The 26,628-nt window shown below is 35.9% G+C and overlaps 1 protein-coding gene across 1 annotated transcript in view; it reads left to right on the forward strand.

Moving 5' to 3' along the window:
- The window catches only part of GAS2L3 (growth arrest specific 2 like 3), a 36,098-nt gene that overhangs the window by 3,504 nt on the left and 5,966 nt on the right, over positions 1–26,628 (forward strand). Inside the window, exons 2-7 of the mRNA XM_008705714.2 lie at positions 10,282–10,329; positions 15,506–15,674; positions 16,764–16,879; positions 18,895–19,036; positions 24,319–24,382; positions 25,047–25,185. Coding sequence (XP_008703936.1) covers positions 10,306–10,329; positions 15,506–15,674; positions 16,764–16,879; positions 18,895–19,036; positions 24,319–24,382; positions 25,047–25,185 — 654 coding nt within the window. The 5' untranslated portion in view covers positions 10,282–10,305. The remainder of the gene's footprint in view (positions 1–10,281; positions 10,330–15,505; positions 15,675–16,763; positions 16,880–18,894; positions 19,037–24,318; positions 24,383–25,046; positions 25,186–26,628) is intronic.

The following is a 26,628-nucleotide window of genomic DNA, read 5'->3' on the forward strand; positions in this document are numbered from 1 at the left end:
TTGCATGTAGATAGATCATCAGGTGCAAAGTCCCAGAGGTGAGAGAGCATGCTTGAAGGGTCTAAAAGAAGTTTGGAGTATGAGGGTCATAAGGAGAGGCTGGAGGGGATCGACCAGGCTTTGTTAGCTTTGTTGAGGAGTTGGGGCTTTATCCTGAAGGCACTGGAGGGTCATTAGGGTTTTAAGCAGGGAAGTAGAAAGGTGTCCTCAGATGAGGGTTTGCGAAGGATCAACCTGGCTGCAGCACATGAAGAGCCGGTTGGAGGCTTGCAGAGCTGGGGAAAGGGCGCCTGGTTGGAAGCTGTTTCAGTAAACCTAGAGGGGGTGATGGTGGCTTGAACTAGAGGAGTGGCTACAGATACTGAGGAGAAAATTTAGAGGTAGAAGCAACAAGATATTGTCACTGTTTTGACTGAGGGATGCAAGGAGGCAGTGGAGACGTGGGAGAGGAAGGAATCATGGATGACCTATTTAACTTGGTGAATGTTGGTGCTGTTCCCTGAAATAGTAAACACGAGAAGCCTTTGTAAATATTTAAATGAGTGAGTATATGAATAAATGATCTCAGTTAAACAAAAGTAGGGCCATTTGAAGATGATGATGATGATGATGTGATGATGGTGATGATGATGATGATGATGACGACGATGATAGCACATAGCAGAGTGGGTTTTACCTATATAAATTTTGCATGTTTTTGTTTGGTTGGTTTTATTTATGTTTTAGGATACTATATAAACTGTTGCCATTTTTCTCGTTGTTTCAATATGTTGGGCTCACTATGTCTTCCCATCATGTTCTGGATGCATATCGCTTTCTCGGGGCCAAATGTCTTGACCCTCTGGGCACAGCTTCCTTTCTCCACTTAAGATGTGTATTACTTTCCTATTACTGCTGGAACAAATTACCACAAACTGAGTGGTTGAAAACAACACAAACTTCTTATCTTATGGTTTGGGAGGTCACAAACCCTAAATGAGCTAAAAAAAAAAAAAAAAAAAAAAAAAAAAAAAAGATGTTATCAGGGCTTCCTTTGTTCTGGAGGCTCCAAGGGAAAGTCCATTTCTTTCCCTTTTCCAGCTTTGAGAGGGCACCTGTGTTCCTTGGCATCTTCCTCCATTTTCAAGGCTGGCAGTGATGCAACTCAATCTGTTTCTATGCTTCTCACATCATTCTCTGACTTTTCTGCATCCCTCTTTTAAAAAAAAAGTATTTATTTTTATTGAGGTATAATTGACATATCCTATTATATTAGTTTCAGATATATAACATACATGATTTGTTATTTGTATAGATTGTAAAATGATCACCATAATAAATCTAGCTAGCATCCATCCCATACATAGTTATAATTTTTTTCTTGTGATGAGGACCCTTAAGATCTACTCTCTTAGCAGCTTTCAAATGTGCAATACAGTATTATTAACTATAGTCACCATGCTATGTATTACATCCCTATGACATATAAACTGTAGGTTTTCACCCTTTGAACCCCTTCACCCGTTTTGCCCACCCCCTAGTTCCCACCTCTGGCAACCACCAATCTGTTCTCTTTATATATAAGCTTGGTTGGTTGGTTTGTTTAGAATCCACATATTAGTGAGATCATACAGTATTTGTCTTTCCCTATCTGACTTATTTCACTTAGCATAATGCCCTTAAGGTCCATCTATATTGTCACAAATGACAAGATTTCATTCTTTTTTATGGCTGAGTAATATTCCATTGTATTTGTATATCACATCTTTATCCATTCATCCATCAGTGGACACTTAGGTTGTTTTTGTATTTTGGCTATTGTAAACAATGCTGTAGTGAATGTGGGGATGTGTATAGCTTTTCGAATCAGTGTTTTCATTTTCTTTGAATAAATACCAGGAAGTGGAATTGCTAGATCATATGGTAGTTCTGTTTTTCATTTTTTGAGGAACCTCGATACTGTTTTTCATAGTGGCTGCACCAATTTACATTCCCACCAACAGTGCATGAGGTTTCCCTTTTCTCTCCATCCTCACCAACACTTGTTATTTCTTGTCTTTTTGATAAAAGTCATTCTGACAGGTGCAAGGTGGTATCTCATTGTGGGTTTGATTTGCATTTCCTTGATGATGAGTGATTTTGAGTGTCTTTTCATGTGTCTGTTGGCCATCTGTATGTCGTCTTTGGACAAATATCTATTCAGGTCTTCTGTCCATTTTTTAATCAGATTGTTGGTTTTGCTATTGAGTTGAGTTGGATAGTAACTGCTTATCAGATATATGATATGCAAATATTTTCTCCCATTCTGTAGGCTGCCTTTTCATTTTGTTGATGGTTTACTTCGCTGTGCATCAGCTTTTTAGTTCGTGTAGTCCCACTTATTTATTTTGGCTTTTGTTGCCTTTGCCTTGGGAGTCAGCCAAAAATCATCTTCAAGACTGATGTCAAGGAACTTACCACCTATGTTTTCTTCTAGGAGTTTTATGGTTTCAGGTTTTACATTCAAATTCAACTCTTTAATCCATTTTGAGTTAATTTTTGTGTATGGTATAAGATAGTGGTCCAGTTACATTTTTTGCATGTGGTTGTCCAGTTTTCCCAACACCATTTACTGAAGAAACTATCCATTCGCTATAACATATTTTAGGCTCCTTTGTTATAAATTGACCATAAATGTGTGGGTTTATTTCTGGGTTCTCTAATTTGTTCCATTGACTTATGTGTCTGTTTTCATGCCAGTACCATAATGTGTGTTTTTAAAGATTTTGTTTATTTATTTTGAGAGAGAGAGAGAGAGAGAGAATGAGTGAGGGGGAGGGGTGGAGGGAGAGGAAGAAGCAGACTCCCTGATGAGCAGGGAGCCTGACATGGGGCTCAATCCCAGCACCCCAGAATCATGACATGAGCCAAAGGCAGACACTTAACGGACTGAGCGACACCCAGGTGCCTCTGTTTTTTTTTTTTTTTAATTGAAGTGTATGTAACACACAACGTTACATTCGTTTCAAGTGTACAACATAGTGATTCCACAAGTCTATACATTATGCTGTGTTTACCGCAAGTGTAGTTACCCCACACGTTTTGATTATTACAGTTTTGTAATATAGTTTGAAAACTGGGAGAGTGATGCCTCTAGCTTTGTTCTTCCTTAAGATTGCTTTGGTTATTTGGGGTCTTGTGGTTACATATACATTTTAGGATTGTTCTATTCTGTTTCTGTGAAAAATGCCACTGGAATCTTGAGAGGGATTGCATTGAATCTGTAGATTACTTTGAGTAATGTGGACATTTTAACAATTTGATTCTTCCAGTTTAAGAGCATGGAATATCTTTTCATATATTTGCATCTTCTTCAATTTCTGTCATCAATGTCTTATAATTTTCAGTTTGTACAGGTCTTTAACCTCCTTGGTTAAATTTATTCCCAGGTAATTTATTCTTTTTGATGCAACTCTAAAGGAGATTGTTTTCTTAATTTCTCTTTCTGATAATTTGTTACCAGTGTATAGAAACAACAGATTTCTATGCATTGATTTTTAAATCCTGAAACTTTGCTGAATGCATTTATTCTAAGAGTTTTTTGGTGGTCTTTGGGGTTTTTTATATATAATATCATGTAATGTGCAAATAGTGACAGTTTTATTTCATCCTTTCCAATTTGGATACTTTTCTTTTTCTTGTCTAATTGTCTTGGCTACAACTGCCAAATACTATGTTGCATAAAAGTGGTGAGAGTAGGTATCCATGTCCTGTTCTTGATCTTAGAGGAAAGATACTCAGCTTTTGACCATATGATGTTAGCTGTTGGCTTGTCATATATGACCTTTATTATGTTGAGTTATGTTCCCTCTATACCCACTCTGTTGAGAATTTCTCATAAATCATTTTTGAATTTTGTTAAATGCTATTTCTATATCAATTGAAGTGATCATATGATTTTTATTTTGTTAACATGGTATATCACGTTGATTGATTTGTGGGTGTTGAACCATCCTTGCATTCCTGAAGTAAATCCCACTTGATTATGGTATATGATCCCTTTAATGTATGTTGAATTCAGTTTGCTAATACTTTGTTGAGGATTTTTCCATCTATGTTCATCAGGGATTTTGGCCTCTGCATTCCTCTTATAAAGACTCTTGTGATTTGACATTTGACCTACCAAGATAATCTCTCATCCCAAAGTCTTTAATTTATTCAATCTGCAATGCCCATTTTGCCCACAAAGGTAGCATTTTCACAGGTTCTGGGGATTAGGATGTAAACATTTTGGGAAACCGTTATTCTGACTACCACAAATAGAGTTTATTTAAGATGTGATAAAAACGTACTTGTCCACTGAGGTACACAAATTCCTGAGTAGCACATTGCTTCCAGAATCCTTTTCACTTGGACCCTCCGCCTATACACCATTCTTAGTCATCTTTTTTCCTTTGAGATTCTTTTGGTTATTAGGCATCTCACTTGACCTGCTGGTACTTTGACCAGTAACCACTATATGTATTCCACCTTGGACATGCTGGGTGAGAGGCAAAATCATTTTTCAACTGATGTCACAAAATAAATAAAAATAATAAAGAATACCAAAAAAAGGTCTCCCAGTAGATACTTGTCTACTGTGTAGCTGCTTCCAAGCTGCTGTCACATTTTGTTCCACAGCAGAAACACTGTGGAGAAGGGAGACAACCCAATTTTCCCTAGAGATTTTGATATTTCTCCTACCAAAAGTGTTTCCTAAACTTTAGGCTTGAATACTTCTTTCAGTACTACTTCCAGCAGCAGTCCAGGAACTTACAATATAGTTGGCAAAGCAATGTACAGAAATAACACAAAATGGTATGAAGCAGTGTAAAGGCAAGTGATTGGGGAAATGCTCTTTGAATTCAAGAGCGAAAGATAAAATCAGAAGTCATTCAGTCCAGTCAGGAAGGGCTACTGGGAGGAGGTAAGTCAAATAAATTATAAGCCTGGGTTAGTTGAGATGATGAAGAATCTTTTCAGCTATTCTTTCTCTATCTCCTTTGCTAACTCCTCTCATGTTTAAATGTTGGATTTTCTCAGGACTTATTCTTAGGCCCTTATCACTGCTTTCTCCATTTCTTTCCTCAGATCTCATTCTTCTCAATGGCTTTACCTTCCAAGTATTTGCCGACAATTTCTACCTCCTCTTGAACTTTCTTCTCAGCTCTAGATTAGTATTACCAACTGCCAGACAGACACTTCCACTTGGATGTCTTTAAAGCCTTCCCAAATTAAACATGATCAAAACTCAGCACTTTTGACCGATCAGTACTGTGTTCCCTGCCTCGATTTGTTCATACTCCTGTCATCCTCAGCTCAATAAATGCTCCCACTCTGTATTTGCTCAATTGCTTAAGCCAGAAACCTGGGAGTCATTCTTGACATTTCACTCTGCCCTTAATCCTTCCCTTCCACCCTTCCTCTCTAACCATTATCAGGTCTTGGTTCTGACTGAAGTGGATATAAACTCCATCCACTTCTCTTGAGTGGAGACAATGTTGGCATTCTAGATCAGTCACCATCATTTGTCACTGAACTACTGCAGTCTTGCAGATTTTCTAACTCTTCCTCGGCCAGGCTCCTCTTCGTCTCTTTTCCTGTGTGCTCCCATTTCCTGTATGGTCTCACTGTTTCTACCCTCTCTGTGACTCCTTCTTTCATTGTTTCCCCTGGTTCTTTCCCCTGCATCTCTATCCATCCCCATTCTGTTTCCTTCCCTCTTTCTCTGTTAAACCCATCACTATTTCACTATTGTGTTCCTCTCTCCCCCTCAAAGAGCTCTTTTGAAACTCGGAATGAGACTGTCTCTCACTTGGTTAAAGCTCTCCCATGGCTTCTCACTGCAGCTAGAATAAACTCTAATTTCTTCAGCAGGCCTTGTGTGACCGGGCTGCTGCCTAACTTTTCCAACCCCTCCTAAGTCACACCCTGTCCATGCTGCAGCCATACCTGCTTCTTTCCATTCTAGGAATATGCCACATTCCTTAGAGTCTTCACAAAAATTATTCTCTGTACTTAGAACTCTTCCTCTCATTCCCTGACTAATTCCTACCATTTTTCAAATTCATGTTTTCCCTCCAGCAAAACCATTTCTAATCATTCAATCTAAGTCTAAAGTAGGCCCCTGCTGTTTCCTTCCCTGTTCTTTCCTTCAAAGTAAAATTATCATGATTTAACACTGTGTATTCATTTGTGTGGTTGCTTTTTAAAATTTTCCCGACTGGTGTATTGGTTCCGTAAGGGCAGGCACACATCTGTTACGTTCATTACTGTGTCTCTTGGCTGTGGTGCTAGTTCATTAAAGAGGAAGAGTAGATGCTTGTTGAATCAGTGACTGAGTGTACATCCCATGGAAAAGCATACAGCCTGAACAGTGATGTAGCCACAAAAATGAACAAAACTGAGGGAGGACAACGAGGAGACAGGCTGAATGGAGTGAAGGGCTGATGTTACATAAGTTCCTGAAGACTTGTATTCTAGCAAAGAGAACTGTGAGTCACAAATTCATACCTGAGTATCCTCCCCATGATGACATGGCTATTTTAAAGCTTTTGCTTTCACTTATAACTATATTTATTTATCTGTTAGTAAAAGAAGCTTCCCATATTATGTTTAATGATTTCTGGGTATTATTAGCCTTATTTCTTTTTAATTTGATAAGTTATATTAAATGAACTATAATTATGTCTCATCATAGCATTAATCATACCAACTCATTTGTTAAGTGATAGTTATGTGTCAGCTACTTCATGTGTATCATCTTATTTAATCTTTGAAATAACCATATGAAGGAGGTGGTGATATCCCATTTTACAGATGAGAACACTGAGAATCAGAAAAGTTAAGCACCCGAAGGTCGTATAGCTAATATGCTGGACCTGGACTTCAAACCGGATGTGTCTGCTACTTTCTACTACCATAGTTGGTGCCTTTATTTTGAGTTATTTTAGTACACATTTAAAAAAACGAAATATCTTTGGTATGGCTATAGCATTTCTATTTTCCTTATTAGACAATTAGGAAATATTTAACCCAGAATTTTAAAACTAAGAAAGTTCCCTCCAACCACAAGTAAATCAGAGAGGCTATTTTCTTCAGTTGTTTTTCTAAATGAAGCATTAAAAATTGAGGAAATGGCTTTTGACATACAGAAAGTCATACAGGCTAGTATAATACCACCTGTGTTCTCACCATTTATCTTGAAATAAAATCTTACCAGTACAGTTGAAAGGCTTCTGTGCATTCCTTCCCAGTCTCATCTTCCTCCCTCTCCTCAGCAGTAAGCAGTATTCCACTATCCCAATTTTGGCATTTATCATATCCCTGCAGCTTATGTGTTTTGGCAGTAGTCTCATGTCTGAGGGCTAAATGTGGTTCAGTGGCAGTTAATGTCATTATTTTTCTGAAAAAAACTTGTTTCTTTGCTTTTTTGCCATTCTTCCCCCCCCCCATTTGTACCAGGAATGAGCTATGCCACCTTATGCTCTGCCATCATATCTTATAATGTGGATGCGGGATAACTCAGTTTCCAAGCCTACAGCTATGGGAAAAAGGATCCGTTCAACAGGTTGGCATTTTCCCCCATCGTGATCTGAAGTCAAATTAGTACTAAGAGGCTAACCATAAATGATCTTGAGGACCTCATGGCTGAACCTGTTTTTGAGATGAGTGGGTTAGGTCCAAATCCTGTTCAGGTTCCAGGTGGATGAGTGAGTGCCTTCTGTGTTTCTGTTTTTCTCAGATTTTGTAAGTATAGTACTCTTCCTCTAAGATCTCTGTATAAACTCCTGGTCTTGTGAATGGTTCCCAGCAGGATTACAGTATAGTTTGGGCTTGGTCACATGAGAGATCTTTTTGCCCAAATCTAAGGGAAAAGACTTCCTAAAGTTGGCAAAGAATTGAAATAGGCTCCTTCCAAAAGAGAGAAAGACAAAAGCAAAACAAAACAAAAAAAGGCAATGATTTGCTGATTAAGACGCAGCTCCAAAAATGACGTGTTGCTGATTCAACGTAATTGGTTTATGTGAGAAAAATAGAGACTGAGACTTCTAGGGAAAGATAGAAAAGAGGAAAATGAGTAGTAACGAAATGAGTGAGAGGCAAGAATTGTGGTTGTGATGCAGACTTGGGGGGGATAACTATGGAACAGATTTTACTCTTTGGATTAAATGCTCGAGGACACAGAAATGACTAGAAAATATCAATAACTGGCTTTCAGCATCCAGGAATATGATGAGTAATCGTTAATTAATTGATTCACTGATGCCATCTCATCAGTTTATAGAGGTTTCCCAATAAGAACATATATTTGCATATATGATAGTTTTTCATATATGAAGATATATTTATAGCTTATCTGAGTACAATTTCATTAGAGAATTTCTTTTTTTTTTTAAAGATTTTATTTATTTATTCGACAGAGATAGAGACAGCCAGCGAGAGAGAGGGAACACAAGCAGGGGGAGTGGGAGAGGAAGAAGCAGGCTCACAACAGAGGCGCCTGATGTGGGGCTTGATCCCATAACGCCAGGATCACGCCCTGAGCCGAAGGCAGACACTTAACCGCTGTGCCACCCAGGCGCCCCTAGAGAATTTCTTTTTAAAGGTAATTCAGATGGTTATATTTTTCTCATCTTTAAAGTCGTTCTTTGCATTACACAAGAAGAATGCTTTGAAAAATATGTATATAAAAGATTCTTCTAAAAGTTCAAGTGACTGAAGGTTGTACACAAATTCTTCATTTCTTTCGTAAAACCGACTTTGTTGGGTTTTCCATAAAAAGTGCAACTACTAAACATTCTTGTGATAGCTTCTTTGTGAATATGTCACTGTTCTTGATTTGCACACGCCTTATAATTTAGGCCTTCTTTTGTTTTGGGTTGGCAGTTCCAACTGTTAAAGCTCTTGTCTGATTATGTGGGACTCCTTATTTTAATGGCAGCAGCTTCTTTGCTGCATTTTTAAAAAATGGTCTCGGAAGCTTCTTACTGTGGATCTTTGTTGAGGACAAAGGATTATTTATGCTAAAGGAAAATGTATTCCGCACTGAATTAGCTCGTGGGAAGCATAACAAGCTCATTTGTAATGCTCAATTGTACTTTGGCCTTTTGCTGTGGTAGAGAGAAGGAAAAATGACATCAAAAAGGACATTCTGCTGTCCTTTGCCTTGCCGCAAAGAAAACGTGGTGTAATATTAGACTTTTCAGTTAGAATTAGCTCAAGTTCGACTTTGGTACCAGAAGAAATGTTCCTTAAAGGAAAGTGGTATATGTAGTTGATACTGTGCATGAGGTATGTTTGGTATAACTTAGAGGAGAAAGTAACTTTTCCTTGGAAATTGACAGCATTATAGACCATTTTTATTTTTTTCTTCTAATGTTTTAATGGTGGTTTATAATAAAAAATAGACTACTATATTATGCTGTTTTAAGCAATCAAAAATCCTAGGTTTTATATAGTCTCTATTATTCTGAGTGTTTTTAAACTCTTCACTTTTTTCCCCATCTAAAAAAACATTAAATAATTGTATTAACCTAATTAATTAAAATTGTATTTTTTTCCTATAGATTTCAAAAATAGTACTTTGAAGTTAAAATTGCTGTTTCTTTTCTTTTCTTTTCTTTTCTTTTCTTTTCTTCTCCTTTCTTTTCTTCTCTTTTCTTTTCTTTTTTCTTTTCTTTTCTTTTTGTCTTTAGCACCTAATGGAGAAAATAGCTTATGAAAAATTATTATGGAAAGGCATTGTATTGTTTTATAGTTAAAGTTGACGTCTGTCTTTATTACCTTGTTGTCTGGCAGAAGAAGCTAATGGCTAAGCTTGTGAATTTCTACAAAGTCCAGATGAACTTATATGATATGATCTCTTTATAAAAACCAGATGAGAGATACTTGACTTCAGTATCAGTTGTTGTGCTGTTGGTGTTTGCATTATAGTTTACAATATGTTTACAGGGGAAAATTGGGGGAGACTTTTGTATGTGCTAAGTTTTATTGTCAGTTTTATTTTTCTAGCCAGATGCTTCCGGAATTACCTTGATATTAGTGCCAGAAACTACATATTAAATGTGTTTCAGGTTTTCCTCTTCCAAATGAGGAGTACTTTCATAAGTGAGAAGCTAGGAGTGATTATTGAATTCTGCTACAGTCACACTATTCCAAATAGAAGAAAAGTTTTGGGTTTTCAGACAAATAGCAGACTAAAGCAGATTCCTTGTAATTTGGGGGTTTGGGGAGTAGGAAAGCTACTGTTATTTGCATATTAATGTTTTGTTCTATTTTCAGAAAAGCAATTTCATTTCAATATAGATGACCATGCAACCTGCAATTCAAGTAAGTGTTTTTCTTGGAAAACAATGTATTTAAATTATGAGATAATAATTATATGAGATTATATAAAATTATAATAATTAGTAGAATACTAAAATTATCCCGAAATGTTTTTACTGTACTAGTTCTTTTAAGCATCAGATTTTAATAACAGGAATTACTATATTTTAACTTTCTAGTTTTGAAAAGATTTTAATTTGAAGCTGTCATTTATACAAATTATTTGTAAGAGTCAAAAATTCCTTAGAATTGGTGAGTCCATCTTACTTACACTACGTTGGGAAGAGAATCGGAACATTTTATCGTTTTCCTTTCCTTACAATTTAGTATGTATTTGAAAGTAAAAGAGCTCTCAATGAAAACAATTATAAATTATTTATTTTAGATAATTATGCCTGTGGCCTCTAATGCCTATAAATGACCAGACATTAAAAATTAAAATGTGAAGTGTTTTTTTGTTCGTTTTTTGGTGAGGGGAGGCAAGATAGAGATAATTAGATAAACCAGAATAATCTCACATTTGAATGATTTCCAGAATTGGTATTTGCTATATTGTTCTTGTATTCTTTCAAAAGTTTTCTTTTGATATAACTAGAATATGTTTGAATCTTAATTTAAAGATAAAAATCACATTGAAATTCTACCTATAAAGATGTAAGCACTTTGCCTTGCAAAGCGAGAACTTTATAATCAATCATTTCTGGTTTGGGTTCTGCCACTCTGATTGTGAGATTCTGGCAATTTATTTTACCTCTGCTTCCTCACCTCCTAGGTGAATATAATAGCACTTATTTTTCAGGGTCATTGTTCAGGAAATCAATGGAATCAACGAGAGAACATGAGCAAAGTGCCTGCTAGAATGTATGTCGTATAGTAGACACTTCAGAAATTTGGTTGTATCATTGGTATAACAAAATTCTTCACATATAAAACTGGAGATTATACCTGTGTCATGAAAGCCTTTCTTCCTTCCTTCCTTTCTTTGTTTCTTTCTTTTGAAAGAAGGCTTAGCAAGATGACAGTGGGTGAAAACTAAAGATTATTTATCAAATGTTAACAATTCTGAATATAATCCTGCTTATTCTCTGTCCTATGTGTGTTATAAAGAGATCTATTATACATTTTTCCTTTTGGGACTTGGGAGTACATGGCAGTCTCCCAAAAGGTCTTATTCTTGCTCTTGGGGTCCTCTCAAATCCATATTGAGTATGCTCAAAACTCCTTTATTACTCAAAACCATTTTTTATCTGATTATTTCTATTTGTCCTCTCTTTATCTAAGTCTCAGAAACATCATCAGTTTCGTGTTAATTATATTTTCTTGATTCTCTATAGGGTGCTTTTTATAATTTCTGCATTGACTATATTTTTCTCATTCTACCCTAATGCCATTAATATTTTCTTAACTTGGTGACTTTCTTCATAGTTCTGTTTTATAGTTCCATGAAACCTTCTCTGATCTAGTGTCTATAGATCCAACTTTATTAATTCTTCTCCAAGAATACTCTTGACATCTGGTCATGGACGTTTTTGCTTTCCTCCCTGATGAGTGTGAAAACTTTGTAGGATTTTCACCTCTTTCTTTTCTAATTATATTAGACAGTTATGTAGTTATTCATAAGTGCCTTGTAGAGAGGAGCCATCCAGTAGATAGCTTATCAATTGATTTCTTATTAATTTAATACATTAAGATCTTCCTTGTCTCCCCTTTTTTTTATATCATTCATTCTGATTAGTAAATAAACATACAGCCTAAAAATCAATGAACTATAGTTCCTGATCTCTTTTGGGCCATACATAGTCCCCTTTGAGAATCTGACAAAAAGCTATGAACTGAGAAGAGACCCATTTGTATATAGGCATAAAATTTTACCTAATTGTAAGTTAAGTTTATGTACATACTCAAGTTTATAGACTGTGGATTAAGAATCTTTGCAATATGACAGCTTTCACATGTTTGAGAACAACCTTTATACATGCAGTTTTTGCTTTGACATCTAACTTTTAACAACATTAATATGCTATGGACTAGCCCAGGTTATTATAGAGACTTTTATTGGCAAGAGTAGGAGAATCCAAGTACTCTTTTCCCTAATGTGGCAAGAAATTAGAATGGCTTAATGTTTGCTTCTCCATTTACACACGTGATTTTTTCCAAAACCACCCTTCTAACTCTTGCACATCTTTTCTTGACAAACTTTTGCAGCTGCTCTGCCTTTTTTCAGCTCAGCCAAATGGTTAAGACAAATAACATTCTATTGGCTATAAATTACCTTCAACTGTAAGATGCATCTTGATTTTGATGGTGCAAAGAGTCACTTGCTAATGTCCTCAATTATTCAACAAATATTTAACTGAATACCATGTGCTATATCTTATACTGAGTTCTGGGATTACAAACAGAAATAAGACATGCTTATGAAAGGAAAATTTAGATAGTAAATCTTTGCTGTACTCCCTTTGAAATAATTTTAAGAGAATTCAGAGAAATAAATTAAAAAGACATCTTGTCTTTTTCCTAAAACTTTATAAGATCTTTATATATTTAGGAGTTCATTTCCTAACCTCTACCCTTAGTTCCTGAAATAACGGACCTCAAATAAGTTATGTGTTGTTGTTTTTATCTTTGGATATTGTTATTGAGTTTCACTACTCCTGCTTGCCTCTTGTGCTATGTATTCATGTTCTTTCTTTGCATTTGGGATTTTTTAAATGTGTTTGTTTCTCATCAAAGGAACTTGGAAGCTGCTCTTTCTTTCTTTCTTTCTTTTTTTTTTCCTCCAAAGTTGGTCTGGATTAACAATGGTGTTATGGATTTTGATTTGGTGTAGTAAGACTTGCCTTAAGTACACCTCAGTAAGTTTAATCTATTTTAGAGGGAAAATTATCTACATTTAAAAATCAAGAAGGGAATATAGATCCACTTGGTATTACCTGTACTCATACCTCTTTAAAAAAAATTAGAAAACCTTTATTTTAAAGTAATCACAAACCTGCAAAGTAGCTGTTAAGTGTAGAACATAGATATTTGGTTGTGGAACCATTTGAGAATAAGTTGCCAGTCTGATGCCCCATTACCTCTGAATACTTCAGTGTGTCCTTCTCACAAAAAAGGACATCGTCCTACACAACTGCAATGAAATGATTGGAACCAGGATGTTAACATCGGTACAGTCCTGCCACCTAATACTCAGACCACATTCAAGTATTGTCAGTTCTTCCCATAAGGTCCAGTTCAGAATTACGTGCCGCATTTAGTTGTCACGTCCCTTGATCTGTCTAGAACAGTACCTTTGCTTTCTTCAATGACCTTGACACTTTTGAATATCATAGACCAATTATTTTGTGGGATGTCCCTCAGTTTGGATTTGCCTGTTATATTCTCATGATTAGGTTCAGGTTATGCATCTTTGGCAGGGAGATCATAGAGGGATACTGTGTTTTCTCTTTGCATCCTCTCAGGTGGAATGTGATTTTGATTTGTCCCATTATTGATGGTGTTTACTTTTGTCACTTGGTTAAGTTGCTGTCTGTCAGGTTTCTCCACTATAAAATTACTCTTTCTTCTCTTTGTAATAAGTATTTTGTAGGGAAGTACTTTGAAACTATATAAAAATCTCATTCCTCGTCAAAATTCCAGTTTATTCATATATTTGTATCTATATGAACTAACAGTTCTCTATTTTATTCAATGTGCTATAATCCATTTATATGATTGTGTGCTGAAGTTGCCCTTGATTTAGCCAGTACCAGTCCCTCCATGTTGACTTCGGTGTCCTTTTGGTTTGTCCCCATCAGTATTTGAGCCCTTCTTTGCTTTCTGGTAAGAGGTATTCCAGTCACCATAGGATTCATTCTAGTTTTCTCTCATTCCGTAGAAGAGTTGTACCTCTCTTCTTAGGCAGTGAGAAACCTGGCTTCCGTTCGATAATCCCTGTGAATATCACAATCTTCCATTGTTGCTGCCACCCCGTCCCTGAGTTAATGGCCTTTTCAGCTCACTTGGGCTCTGACACCCCGCACTGGGATGTTCCTCCATCGTCCCCTGGGGACACCCTCCTCATCCTACCCAGGGCCTGATACTGTGCACAAGGCTGTTCCCATGTGTGCATACTCTCTCATCTCACTCAAGCTCTGGCCCTTCATGTCAAGCTTCCCTCCAGTGAGCATCCCCCATCACTTCACCTGTGCTCGAGTACACCTTCCTGAATTGAGAAGTGAAAGTCTTTTCTCTAAATAATCTTATATTAAAGCATATCCAATTGTATTTCAAAATTTTGCAAGTGTTGGTTTGATAGTATGTTTATGTCAGTTTTTTTTTTTAAGATTTTATTTATTTATTTGACAGAGAAAGAGACAGCCAGCGAGAGAGGGAACACAAGCAGGGGGGGTGTAAGAGGGAGAAGCAGGCTCCCAGCAGAAGAGCCCGATGCGGGGCTCGATCCCAGAATGCCGGCATCACGCCCTGAGCCGAAGGCAGACGCTCAACGACTGAGCCACCCAGGCGCCCCTGTTTATGTCAATTTTTATTCTTAATGAGGGATTGGCCAGGTAGTAAATATTCTTGGCTTTGAGAGTCAGTAGGCAAAATTGAGGCTATTACGTAGGTGCTTATACAACAACCATTTTAAAATGTAAAAACCGTTCTTAGATTGTGGGACATGCAAAAATCAGGTGACATGACAGATTATCTAGAATTTTTTTAAGCTAACACTTATTATGATCAGAAGTTATAAAATGCCATTTATGCATTTATTCATTCATTTATCCATTATACAACAAATGTTGCTAGGCCCGATGCTAGGTGCTACAAGGATGTATCTTGTAAGGCAGGTAACTGACTGATTTTATAGCTGCGAGGCTGAAGCTGTGGTTCAAGTAATTTATTAAACTTAGCTAGCAAATGAATGAAAAATATGATTTGTTGACTGTTACCCTCTAGTTTGATAGTAGAATCCATTCGTTGCTTAGGGATTCACTTATATTTACCACAGTATTGAATATTGAAAGTGTCTCAAGTTTTGAGATTAACAGTTAGCTTCTAGTTTATAAACGTTCTGTGAACTGCTGCGGTTTTAGACATGTGTCTATTATATATGGTCTATGATTCATTTACGTATAAGTGTGGATTATACTAACTTTTAAAAAGGTTGCATCCGTTTGGTGGGTGTTTTCTCTAGGTTTGGTTTGGAGAAGACCTGCCTCTAAGTCCACGGAGTCCTCTGACCCCCAGACACGGGCCAGGCTTGGCTGACGTCTGTCAGTATGATGAGTGGATAGCCGTGAGGCATGCAGCCACCCTGCTGCCCATGCAGGAGGATCTGTCGATCTGGCTCTCTGGTTTATTAGGTAAGGCTTGAAAAGGTACTCAGAATGGTAGTTTTTATTTACGAAATATTTATTGAGAATCTTACTCTTTGTCGAGGCGTGATTGTTACAGGCTGGGGATACTCTAGTGAATGGAATATTTGATATCCTTGTTCTCACATTCCAGCTGGGGAGGTATTCCAGTTCACCCCGAACCTTAGGGCTTGGATGGTAAGGAAGTTTGAGGCTTAACAGAAGAGGTCTGTAGTAATCTTTGAATTATCAACATTTTCACTGCCAGTGTTAAAACCTTTTTTTTTTTAAAGTGTATAGGTCTGATTTGGGGTCTCTATTACCGATGTACCCCCCCATCTCATATAAAGCATGAAATTCTGAGTGGACTGTGTATCGTAGTTAATATGATTGCTACTTCTGAGGCCTTGAGGGGCAGAGGCATGTGAAACCTAGGAGGAGGTGTCAGCTTGGAGAATATCTGCCTTCATATTTCTTTACTCAGTTAGAGACTAGGAGTGCTCTGAACTTTCTCCCCAGAAAAACACTTTCTTTTAAATACAGAATTTCGTATATGGCCTTCCTGAGATAATTAAAAACACTGCACACTCTAATTACCTCATATCAATTTGATGAGTGGGATAATTTTTTAAAAAGTTATTTATGTAATAATAATGGTTCTAAAGAAAGGGTTTTAGGGGCAAAAAGTCGGTATTCCCAGGGTGTGTGTTACGCTATTATCTTTAATTTTAAAATCATAACAAAGTCCATCTTATTTCTGGAGAATCTTTTTTCTTCTGCAAGCAGTAGTAATGTTCAGGGAATCAAAATTTAACCGTAACAGTTAAAATTGAAATGTAAAATATTCTGGTTTTTAAGAAATGCAATAAAATGTCATTTTATTTTTTCTTCTACATCACAGACATTTTTGTTTCAGTGGTCTTTTACTTAATTTTGCATTATCTGTTTTAACTGTAGCTTCTAAGAGTGAATACTTGGAGTCCGATCTAATATTTGTCTCGTATTTCAGCTAAAATCTAGTTACATTTATTAAGTTTTAACCATATTGCTTGAATTTACTGTTTCTAGTAGAATCTTAACTTTGAAATATGTTTTTAGGTATTGAAGTTAAGGCAGAAAGGTTATTGGAAGAACTTGATAATGGAGTACTATTATGCCAACTGATTGATGTCCTTCAAAACATGGTGAAAGCTTGCGACTCTGAAGAACTTGGGGTAAGAACGTGTTTGACAGTTGGTGATTTTTTAAAATTTACTTATTTATGTATTTATTTATTTGAGAGAGCGAGCAGGGGGAGGGGCAGAGGGCAAGGGAGAGAGAGAATCGGAAGCAGACTCAACACTGAGCACAGAGCCCAATGTGGGGTTCCATTTATTGACTGCGAGATCATGAACTGAGCTGAAACCAAGAGTCGGACACTTAACCGACCGAGCCACTCAGGTGCCCTGACAGTAGGTGATTTTATACCTTGGTACATATTAATTTGTTTATGTACATTTCTTATCATATCTGAAAGGTTACAAACCTCCACCAACTATGTATAAGACCTTAGATAATTTACCTAATCTTGCAAAATGGGAGAATTAACATTTACGTTGTTAGATTTATTTGCAAGGATTTGGTGAAATTAAATGAAGTAATGTATGGATGGTATTTAGATTAGTGCCTAATGTAAGTAAATATCCAGTAAGTATTTATCTCTCCTTGAGAATGATACTCTCATTCGTTGTGAGAGTTAAATGAGAAAAGAGCTTGTGACGGTTTCTGACACACAGTTATTATTTTTACTATTATTATTACCATCATCATCACCATCTTTATATTCCCCATATTTTGTCTTGTAAATTCTATAATTTGATTAAATGAATAATGATTTTTTTTTAGGCAGTTTTCCTCCGTTGGCCCTGAAATCATGATTTGAACTAGATAAGTTTTCCTCAAACATTGGTCGCCTATGAGATCTGGGGTCTGTGAGTGCGGCATCTGGATATTCACATAGTGTTGGTGGAAATATAAATTGCTATCATCTTTCTGGGAGACAGTGGGTGATATAGATCCCATTGAAAGTAGAGCACATCTTTTGATACGTAACATAATTCTCCTAGGAACTTAAGAAAATAATTACAAATTCACAAAAATGATTGTGCAGAAAAATTGAAGAACAGTTTAAATGCTCATCAATAAAGAAGTTGTTAAGAATTAATTATGTACCTAAACTGAGTGAAATGCGTTATCCATTCATTAGAAAGGACTATTTTAATCTGTTATTTTGCACCCCCAAAAGATGCCCACAGCCTGTTGTTAAGTGTGTATACACACACACACACACACACACACACACACACACACAGATCAGATTGCGGGCTAGCACGTTTGTGTAGCATTCTGTAGATGCAGATAGGCGTACCCGTGTGCCTGGAGATGCTTACTAACATGTGAGTGCGAAGATTTCAGCTGATGATTAGAAAAACTCACAAGGCCCTTTTAATTCTGGAAAGTACAACAACAGGAAAGGTATATAAGGAACTGGTAATAGTGGTCATCTCTAGGAAGAGAGAGGAACTGAGTGGTAGAGGTGGGAGACAGACTTATGCCCTATTGTGCCTATTGCATTTTAAAAAAATCTTAGGCATAAATTGCTTTTTCAAGTAAAAATTTAAAACAGAACTAAAACCCCTCTGCCTCAGCAGGATTATCTAACTATTCTTGATCCAGATAGTTAAAAAATTAGGATTATATAAAACTTAGACTGTTAATTTTCAAAGAAGTCCAATTAAGAATGGGGTACTACTTCCTTATTTGACAGTCTCCTCAAGAAACCCAGAACCATATTTAGGAATCTGCAAATAAGGAAGGAAGCAAAAATGAGCATGTCCATTAACCTTTAACAGCAATAATTTTGTGTTTGTATTGAACTCTGTATGGAGAGACATTTAGAGATGTGCTTTGGAATTATTAGACTGTCATTTTTTATTTTAATTAAGACTCTTGTGTCGTTTTAAGAAGAAAGAGGTTAGAGATGCTTGATCCTACTGCTAATTTTGACTAGATTGATTTCCTAGGAGTCATTTTCTGGAACAAACAAAATTTTTGAAAATAGCTTTTCCTCCTAATGTTGTGTACTTTTTAGTCATATTCAATACACCAAACATTTAGTAATATTAAAATGGATATCTAATGAAAATGTCCTTGATAGGAATTTTTGAAATTATTCTTTCATCTTTTCCAGAATTTTCCAATGAGAAAAGTGCCCTGTAAGAAGGATGCTGCCTCAGGTTCATTCTTTGCTAGAGACAATACTGCGAACTTCCTTCACTGGTGCCGGCATATTGGGGTCGATGAGACCTACCTCTTTGAATCTGAAGGTTTAGGTAAGTGTTGTTGTCATCACTATGTTTAATTATTTATTAGGGTATTTTTGTATGTCTCACATCTGATTTTTTTCCAAATAAGGACTCAAATGCCATATCTCATTTTCCTAGAAAAATTTATACTTTAAATATATGTAAAACAATTGGAGAATCAGATTCTAAACCATATATATTTAGCTTTTCATTTATAGTTAAAGATCTTTTATATTTAGAACACCCTAGAAATATTTTACTTCCTAAATGAGTTGGCCAAGGAAAGGTTCTGGACTAATGCTTTGCTAATTAATGTTTTCATCAAGAATTGCTCTACCAAAATCTAAATTACTAGTAATTTCTTTTTAACTGGATAATTATAGAAATAACAGAAGGCCAATTGACGTAGACTCATGGTATTTAGATTTACCTGGTACACAGCAGCTGCCGAGTTGATTATCTAAACGGATTCATGTTTTTGACAATTCATTTTAAAACGTCATGCTCTGTCGAATAATTATTGACATATTGGCTCATTTACTTTCAGTCAATAGAAGCATCTGCGCAGTGACTAACGTGGAAGCTAGCTAAGTTTTAGACTACTGTATATATATATATATATATATATATATATATATATATTTCCTTAGAGCATTCAGATTTGTATATACATACACACATAGAATTTATAACGTTTTGACAGGAGCAGTAGCATACCAAGGGTGGGCCGAGATCATGGGAGTAGTACTGTACCCTGGTAGAGAGAAGTACTTTATCACTGACATTGTTTGGAATTGCTGTTTCATGGTGATAATAAAAAACAAACAAATTTTTAGGTGGTTTTATTATAGTTTGAAAATTCTCTGAATTTAAAAAAAAAGGGAATAACTAGTTCACTGCCTTAAGCAAAGATTCAGGTTATTAGGTAACCATCTGTTCATAGTTCCATACCAAACACAAACTAAGAAAATAAACTAAAAACAGAACAAAGTAAAATAAAATGCTCTGACTGTGCATATGCTCGTTGCCTGCACACAGGACAGGGTAGGCTGCTCCCACTGCCACCCATCTGATACGCCTCTGGATATTCCTGTCCAGCATACAATTAAAAAAATGTAATGGGTTACTATTTTACTTCCCATTTTGTACCGCATTTTAATCCAGGTGTGCTGATTGTTATTGACAATGAGGTTGATTCATGGCATAGGCAGGTTGTAGAGATCAAAGGAAAGAAGAAATGCTTTGAATTCTCTAGTTTCCAGTTTATTGTTTCTGAAAGGATATAAAATTGTATATTTCTCATTGTCAGTAGAAGGCATCTTCTGACTGTCCTGAAGGTCAGTATAGGACTAAATAAGGCACAGCCAATAACATTAATTAATTTCTAGGCATTGAACTGAAGAGCTAATATTTTTAATTTCTGAAGGTTTCAGAGATAAGCCTCTATATTTTTACATTTTGCTAGGAAATCAAAGCAATTAAAAAAAAATAGTGCTATGCTTAAATTATGCTTAACAGCTACTTTTAGAGAAACAAGTTGAATAAAAGTTGCAGGACAAATTCCTTTTGGTATGAAATTTGAAGTCAAATATAGGCCTTTTTATTGCTTTGGAAGGGTGTACTTTGTGCTTGGGGTATAAAATAGATGATATTCGTAAATCAAACAACAACTGCCATTTCCACTGGGGGAGTCAGTGTGCATGTTATTCATCACCCACACACACCAGTATTCTTTTAGGGCTCCGAAGTTTCCTAGAACTTTTATCTCTAAGGACAGGAGCGGGAAGGTAGGTGATCACAACTACCATATTGGTGCATTTAGCCGAGTTCTAACGATCAGGGTTTTTTGTTTGTCCGGCCTTATTTTTTATTAGAGATCTTTGTTTGAATCATTAGATTAGTATTTGAGTTCCTTTAAAAAAATAAAATTTCCCAATGTGCTAGCATAAATATACCATCATAATCTACCATCTTAACCATTTTAAGCATAGTAGGTTTTGTTTTATTTATAGCATTTTTTAAAATTGGGATATACTTTGGGGCCCCTCAATTAGTCGGTTGAGCATCTGACTCTTGACTTCGGCTTGGGTTGTGATCTCAGAGTCATGGGATCAAGCTCGCATTGGGCTCTGTGCTCCGCGTGGAGTCTGCTTACCCTCCCTCTGCTCCTCCCCCTACTTGCGCACGCGTGCTCGCTCGCTCTCACTCTGATGTGAGATGTACTTCACATAACATAAAATTCATCATTTCAAAATGTACACTTAAGTGGTTTTTAATATATTTGCTGTGTTATGCAACCATCACCACTAATTAATTCCATAACATTTTCATTATTCACAAAAGAAAACTCATAGCTCTTAACAATTAGTCCTGGCATCTCCTGGCATCTATGGATTTGCATGTTCTGGACACTAAGTAAATAGAATCATACCGTATGTGGCTTTTTGTGTCTGGCTTTTTTCATTTAGCATGTTTCATTTATGTCATAGCATTCAACAGTACTTCATTCCTTTATGTGGCTGAATGAGTCCATGTATGGACATACTACATTTTTAAAAAACATTATCATCTGATGGATATTTTGATTGTTTTTTCTTTTTGGTCAATATGCATAATAATATCTACGTTCGTTTACAGATTTTTGAGTGAACATATGTTTTTAATTCTCTCAGGGATATACCTAGAAGTGGAATTGTTGAATCATATGGTAATTCTATGTTTATCTTTTTGAGGAACTACCAAACTGTTCACGGTGGCTGCACCATTTTACATTCCCGCTGGCAACGCACAACTTCACATCTCCGCCAACACTTGTTATTGTTATTGTTCTTTTTTTTTTTTTAGTGATATCTTAGTGGATGTGAGAAGTGATGGCTCATTGTGGTTTCGATTTGCATTTCCTTAATGATTAACGATGTTGAACATCTTTTCATGGCTTATTGGCCACTTGTGTGTCTCTTTGGGGAAATATGTATTCAAATCTTTTGCTCATTTTTGGGGGAGATCTTTTGTCTTTTTTGGTTGACTTGTAAGAGTTTTTTATTTGCCCGTATCATATATATGATTTGCAAATATTTTCATCCAGTATTTGGGCTGCCTTTTCACTTTCTTGTTAGTATGTCCTTTGATGGGTGAAAATTTTAAATTTTGATTAAGTTCAATTTATCTTTTCTTTGATTGCTTGTGCTTTTGGTGTCATATTTAAAATACTATGGCCTAATCCAAGGTCACACAGATTTTCACCTCTTTTTCCTTCTAAGAGTTTTATAGTGCTAGCTCTTATATTTAGGTCTTTGATCCATTTTGAGTTATTTTTTTGTATATGTTGTGAAGTAAGGGTCTAAATTCATTCTTTTGCATGTAGATATCCAGTTGTTCTAGCATCATCTGTTGAAAAGACTGCTGTTTTCCTTATTGAGTGAGTTGTCTTGCCACCCTTTTTTTTTTTTTTTTAAACTTCTAAGGGGCACTGTGCTAGTATCCTCTTTTTTAAATTTTTTTTAAAGATTTTATTTATTTATTTGACAGAGAGAGACAGCCAGTGAGAGAGGGAACACAAGCAGGGGGAGTGAGGAGAGGAAGAAGCAGGCTCTCAGTGGAGCAGGGAACCCGATGTGGGGCTCGATCCCAGGACCCTGGGATCATGACCTGAGCCGAAGGCAGACGCTTAACGACTGAGCCACCCAGGCACCCCTCTTGCCACCCTTTTTGAAAATCAATTGAACACAAACATCTGGGTTTATTTTTGGACACTCAGTTCCATTCCACTGGTCTCTATGTCTATCCTTATGCCAGTAACACACTGTCTTGAATACTGTAGCTTTGTTGTAAGTTTTGAAATTGGGAATTGCGAGGCTTTCAACTTTGTTCTTGTTTTGGCTATTCTGTCTTTTACAATTCTATATGAATTTTATCGGCTTAACCATTTCTGTAAAAAAAGGCTGTTGGAATTTTGATAGGGATTGCACTGAATCTGTAGGTCAGTTTGAAGAGTTTCGTCATCTTAACAATATTATGTCTTCCAGTCCATGAACAGGATGTCTTTCCATTTATTTGTAACTTCCTTAATTTCTTTCAACAATATTTTGTAGTTTTCAATAAACAAGTCATAAAATTCTTTGGTTAAATTTGTTCCTAAGTACTTTATTCTTCTTGAAGCGTTGTAAATTGAATTGTTTTTTAAATTACATCTTCAAATTGTTTATTGTTGGTGTATAAAGTGAAATGATTTTTGTATATTAATCTTGTATCCTGCAACTTTGCTGAACTGGAGTTTGCCCTAATACTTTTTTCTGTAGATTCCTTAGGGTATTTTTATGCAAAGGACAGTGTCATCTGAGTGGAGATAGTTTTTCCTTCCTCCTTTCCAATCCGGATGCCTTTTATTTGTTTTTCTTGCCTAGAACTTCCTGTACAATTTTGAATAAAAGAGGTGAGAGTGGACATCCTTGTCTTCTCCCTAATCTTAAGAGGAAGATTCTCAGTCTTTCACCATTAAGAATGATGATAACTATGGGTTTTACATAGATATCTATTTTCAGATTTATAAAGTTTCCTTCTATTCCTAGTTTGTTGAGTCTTTTTTTTTCTTTATCATGAGAAGGGTATTTGATTTTGTCAAATGCATTTTCTGTGTCTACTGAGATAATTGTGTTTCTTTTCCTTTATTAATATAGTGGATTACATTGATTGATTTTCAGATGTTGAACCAACCTTGCATTCCTGGGATTAATCTCACTTGCTGCTGGATTCAGTTTGCCAGTATTGCATTGAATATTTTTACATCTGTATTCATAAAGGATATTAGTCTTTAGTTTTCTTGTGATAGATTTTTCTGGCTTTGGTATCAGGGTAATATTGCCCTCATAGAATGAGTTAGGAAGTACTCCTTCTTTTCTGATTTTGAAAAAGTTAGAGAAGGCCATTAACACATAGTCCTAAGCTAAAGATAGTTTAGAATAAAATTGAGATGATTATCTCTTCAAATAATATCTCCTGTTGTGAAATCTGAAATACAAATTATTTAATGTTACTAAGCCCTTAATTTTTTAGATTTAAAATGCTACAAATTAGGGTACATGCTAAGTTTTCATCCTCTTCTTATTAGCCAGTTTTTTTTTTTTTTTTAGCCAGTTTTTTTTTTTAATTTATGGATGAAAAAAAGTAGAAAAAAAGTCTTTTCTAAGTCTCCAAACAAGTAAACCTACTGTCTTCATTCTTCTTTTTTTTTTTTTCACTTCTTCCATGCCAGAAATGTATTTCCCTATTTAATGTTGCCCTTTAAAATATGTGGTCTTATTTTTTCACAGTTTTGCACAAAGATCCAAGACAGGTTTATCTTTGTCTTCTTGAAATTGGCCGAATTGTGTCGAGGTGTGTATTTCACATTATTTCAGAACTCCTATGTCATTGATTTTTTAAAAGCTGCTTTATTTTAGATAGAACACTATTTTCTATAAATAAAAGAAAATCTTGATTGAAATAAAATAATTTCCTTTTGTTTTTGTTTTTTAATTAACTTTGTTCTGTTTGCGTGAGCTGTGTCATGTGTCAACATCTGCTCACCCCATATACTTTGCCATCATTTAGTATTAAACTGTAAAAGTGGTTGCTTAAATTTTTTAGACTAAGAATAGGGTAAGAGCATGTAAAAGTCTTTTAGCAGTTCAAGGCAAGGCAAATCCTCTGGAAGCAAAGAAGAACTGGTAAGAAGTCTGAGGCTTAGTGTCCTCTATACCTGGCTCAGGCCCATCTTTATTCTCAAGCTGACTGTAAAGGTGACTGATTTTCAGGATCCCAGGTTGAATATTGGAGCATCCAGTAATCTCAATATATGCTAGAATGTGAAGATTATATCCTGAATTTTTTCACGGTCTGTGGGACATTAAAAAGCATTTCCAGATGTTCCAGTGAAACGGTTGGTAGAAGAGAGTCAAATAGACTTCACTTTAAAAATAAACATAACCTACTGTGATATTCAGGGAAGTGAATGGGTCGGACTTTTCTTGAATGATGAGATCTCCTAACTGGTTTTCAGATATGGGGTTGAGCCACCAGTATTAGTAAAACTTGAGAAAGAAATTGAACTGGAAGAGACCTTACTTAATACTTCTGGGCCTGAAGATTCCATTAACATTCCGAAATCGTGCTGTCAGCATGAAGAGCTGCATGAGGCTGTAAGTAATCGCTGTATTTTCTGTCAGCTGTGATGTGTCAGGGTCTCATAGTTTACCACAGGTGATGCTGTGTTTAAAAGAGACTGTTTCTTATTCAGAACATACACCAGCACTAACTTCCTCTCCTTGATGAGTTTAGGGCACTGTATGTTAAAGGTGAGGAATGGATGTGTAGTTGAGTGGGGAGGCAAATAGGCTGGAATCCGTCATGAAGGGTACTGGAGGCCACAAGAATTCATTGATTCTTTTTTAAAACATGGTAATGTTCTAATCTGATCTGCAAATTATAAGGCTTACTCTCATGGTCGTGTAGCGGTTATGTTGGTTTTATTGTAGTAATCCAGGTGTAAGGTGATGAGAACTGGAACTAGAGCAGCAGTAGTGAAGATGGAGCAAAAGGAACAATAACAGGACATATTTAGGAGGTAGAATTGAAGAATCCTAATTCTGATAAGGAGGGAGAAAACCTAAGGTAATTTTTGAGGTTTCTAAATAAATGGTACACTGGTACTTGGAAAGTATAGGAGGAGGCAAAGTTGTGAGAGCAAATTGATGGGGTTTTGGGAATATTCCCCCGACAGAATGAATGCAGACTTTTAGATGGTGGGTCTCAGCTGGGAAGTCTTTGAGCTTTACCTGGTCGTCCGTATTCAGAGGTCACGACAGCTGCTGTTGTCCTGGCTGTGTCTTCCATAGAGACTACAGTCCAGTGAGTGGTGGAGGTGAACTGAGTGGCAAACTTTTTTTTCTGCTTCCACTGTTGGTTAGAATTATGGTCTTTTTCAGGCTGTTGCATTTTATGAAAGTGCTTAATGTCCAAAATTATTTAAAGAAATAACGAATAAGTCATTACTGATAAACATTTAGAAAGTGTTGCTTTGATTGTTTTGTTTAACATAATAAAAGTCTATAGTAAAAGATTTGCATATCCTTGCAAGACAGATTAAGAAAATGTCAGCCTGAATATTCTTTACCAGGCCAAAATATATTTATCTATATTATATAAATGATTTGTATGACGACTGTCAATGTCAGTATGTGACACAGTGATAATGCAGTAGGTTAAAAAATAAAACTTATTTTAAATCTTACATAACCTAAAGTAATGATAATTAAATAAAGAAGAAAACACTGGTAAAGTATTTTTTTATTGAATAGGAAAGACCATGTACAGTTTGATAAGAAAAGCATTTCCAGAAGGTAAATGGGCAAGGAGTGTTGTTCACACAAGAGGAAAATACAGTGTTGATTCTTGCTGAGAATCAAGGATTTAAGATACACAATTTGCCTTATTAGTAAAAATTTTTTTAAATTATGAAACCTGGTGCTGGTAAATTCTGGCAAAACTATACTTAGGATTTGCTACTTGTGATGGAAAATGATGTAAACTTTTGAAAAACAAGTTGACAAATGGATACCGAGAACCATAAAAATGTTCCTCTT

Source organism: Ursus maritimus, unplaced genomic scaffold, assembly GCF_017311325.1.
Source record: "Ursus maritimus isolate PB19 unplaced genomic scaffold, ASM1731132v1 scaffold_21, whole genome shotgun sequence".
Classification (NCBI taxonomy): Eukaryota; Metazoa; Chordata; class Mammalia; order Carnivora; family Ursidae; genus Ursus; species Ursus maritimus.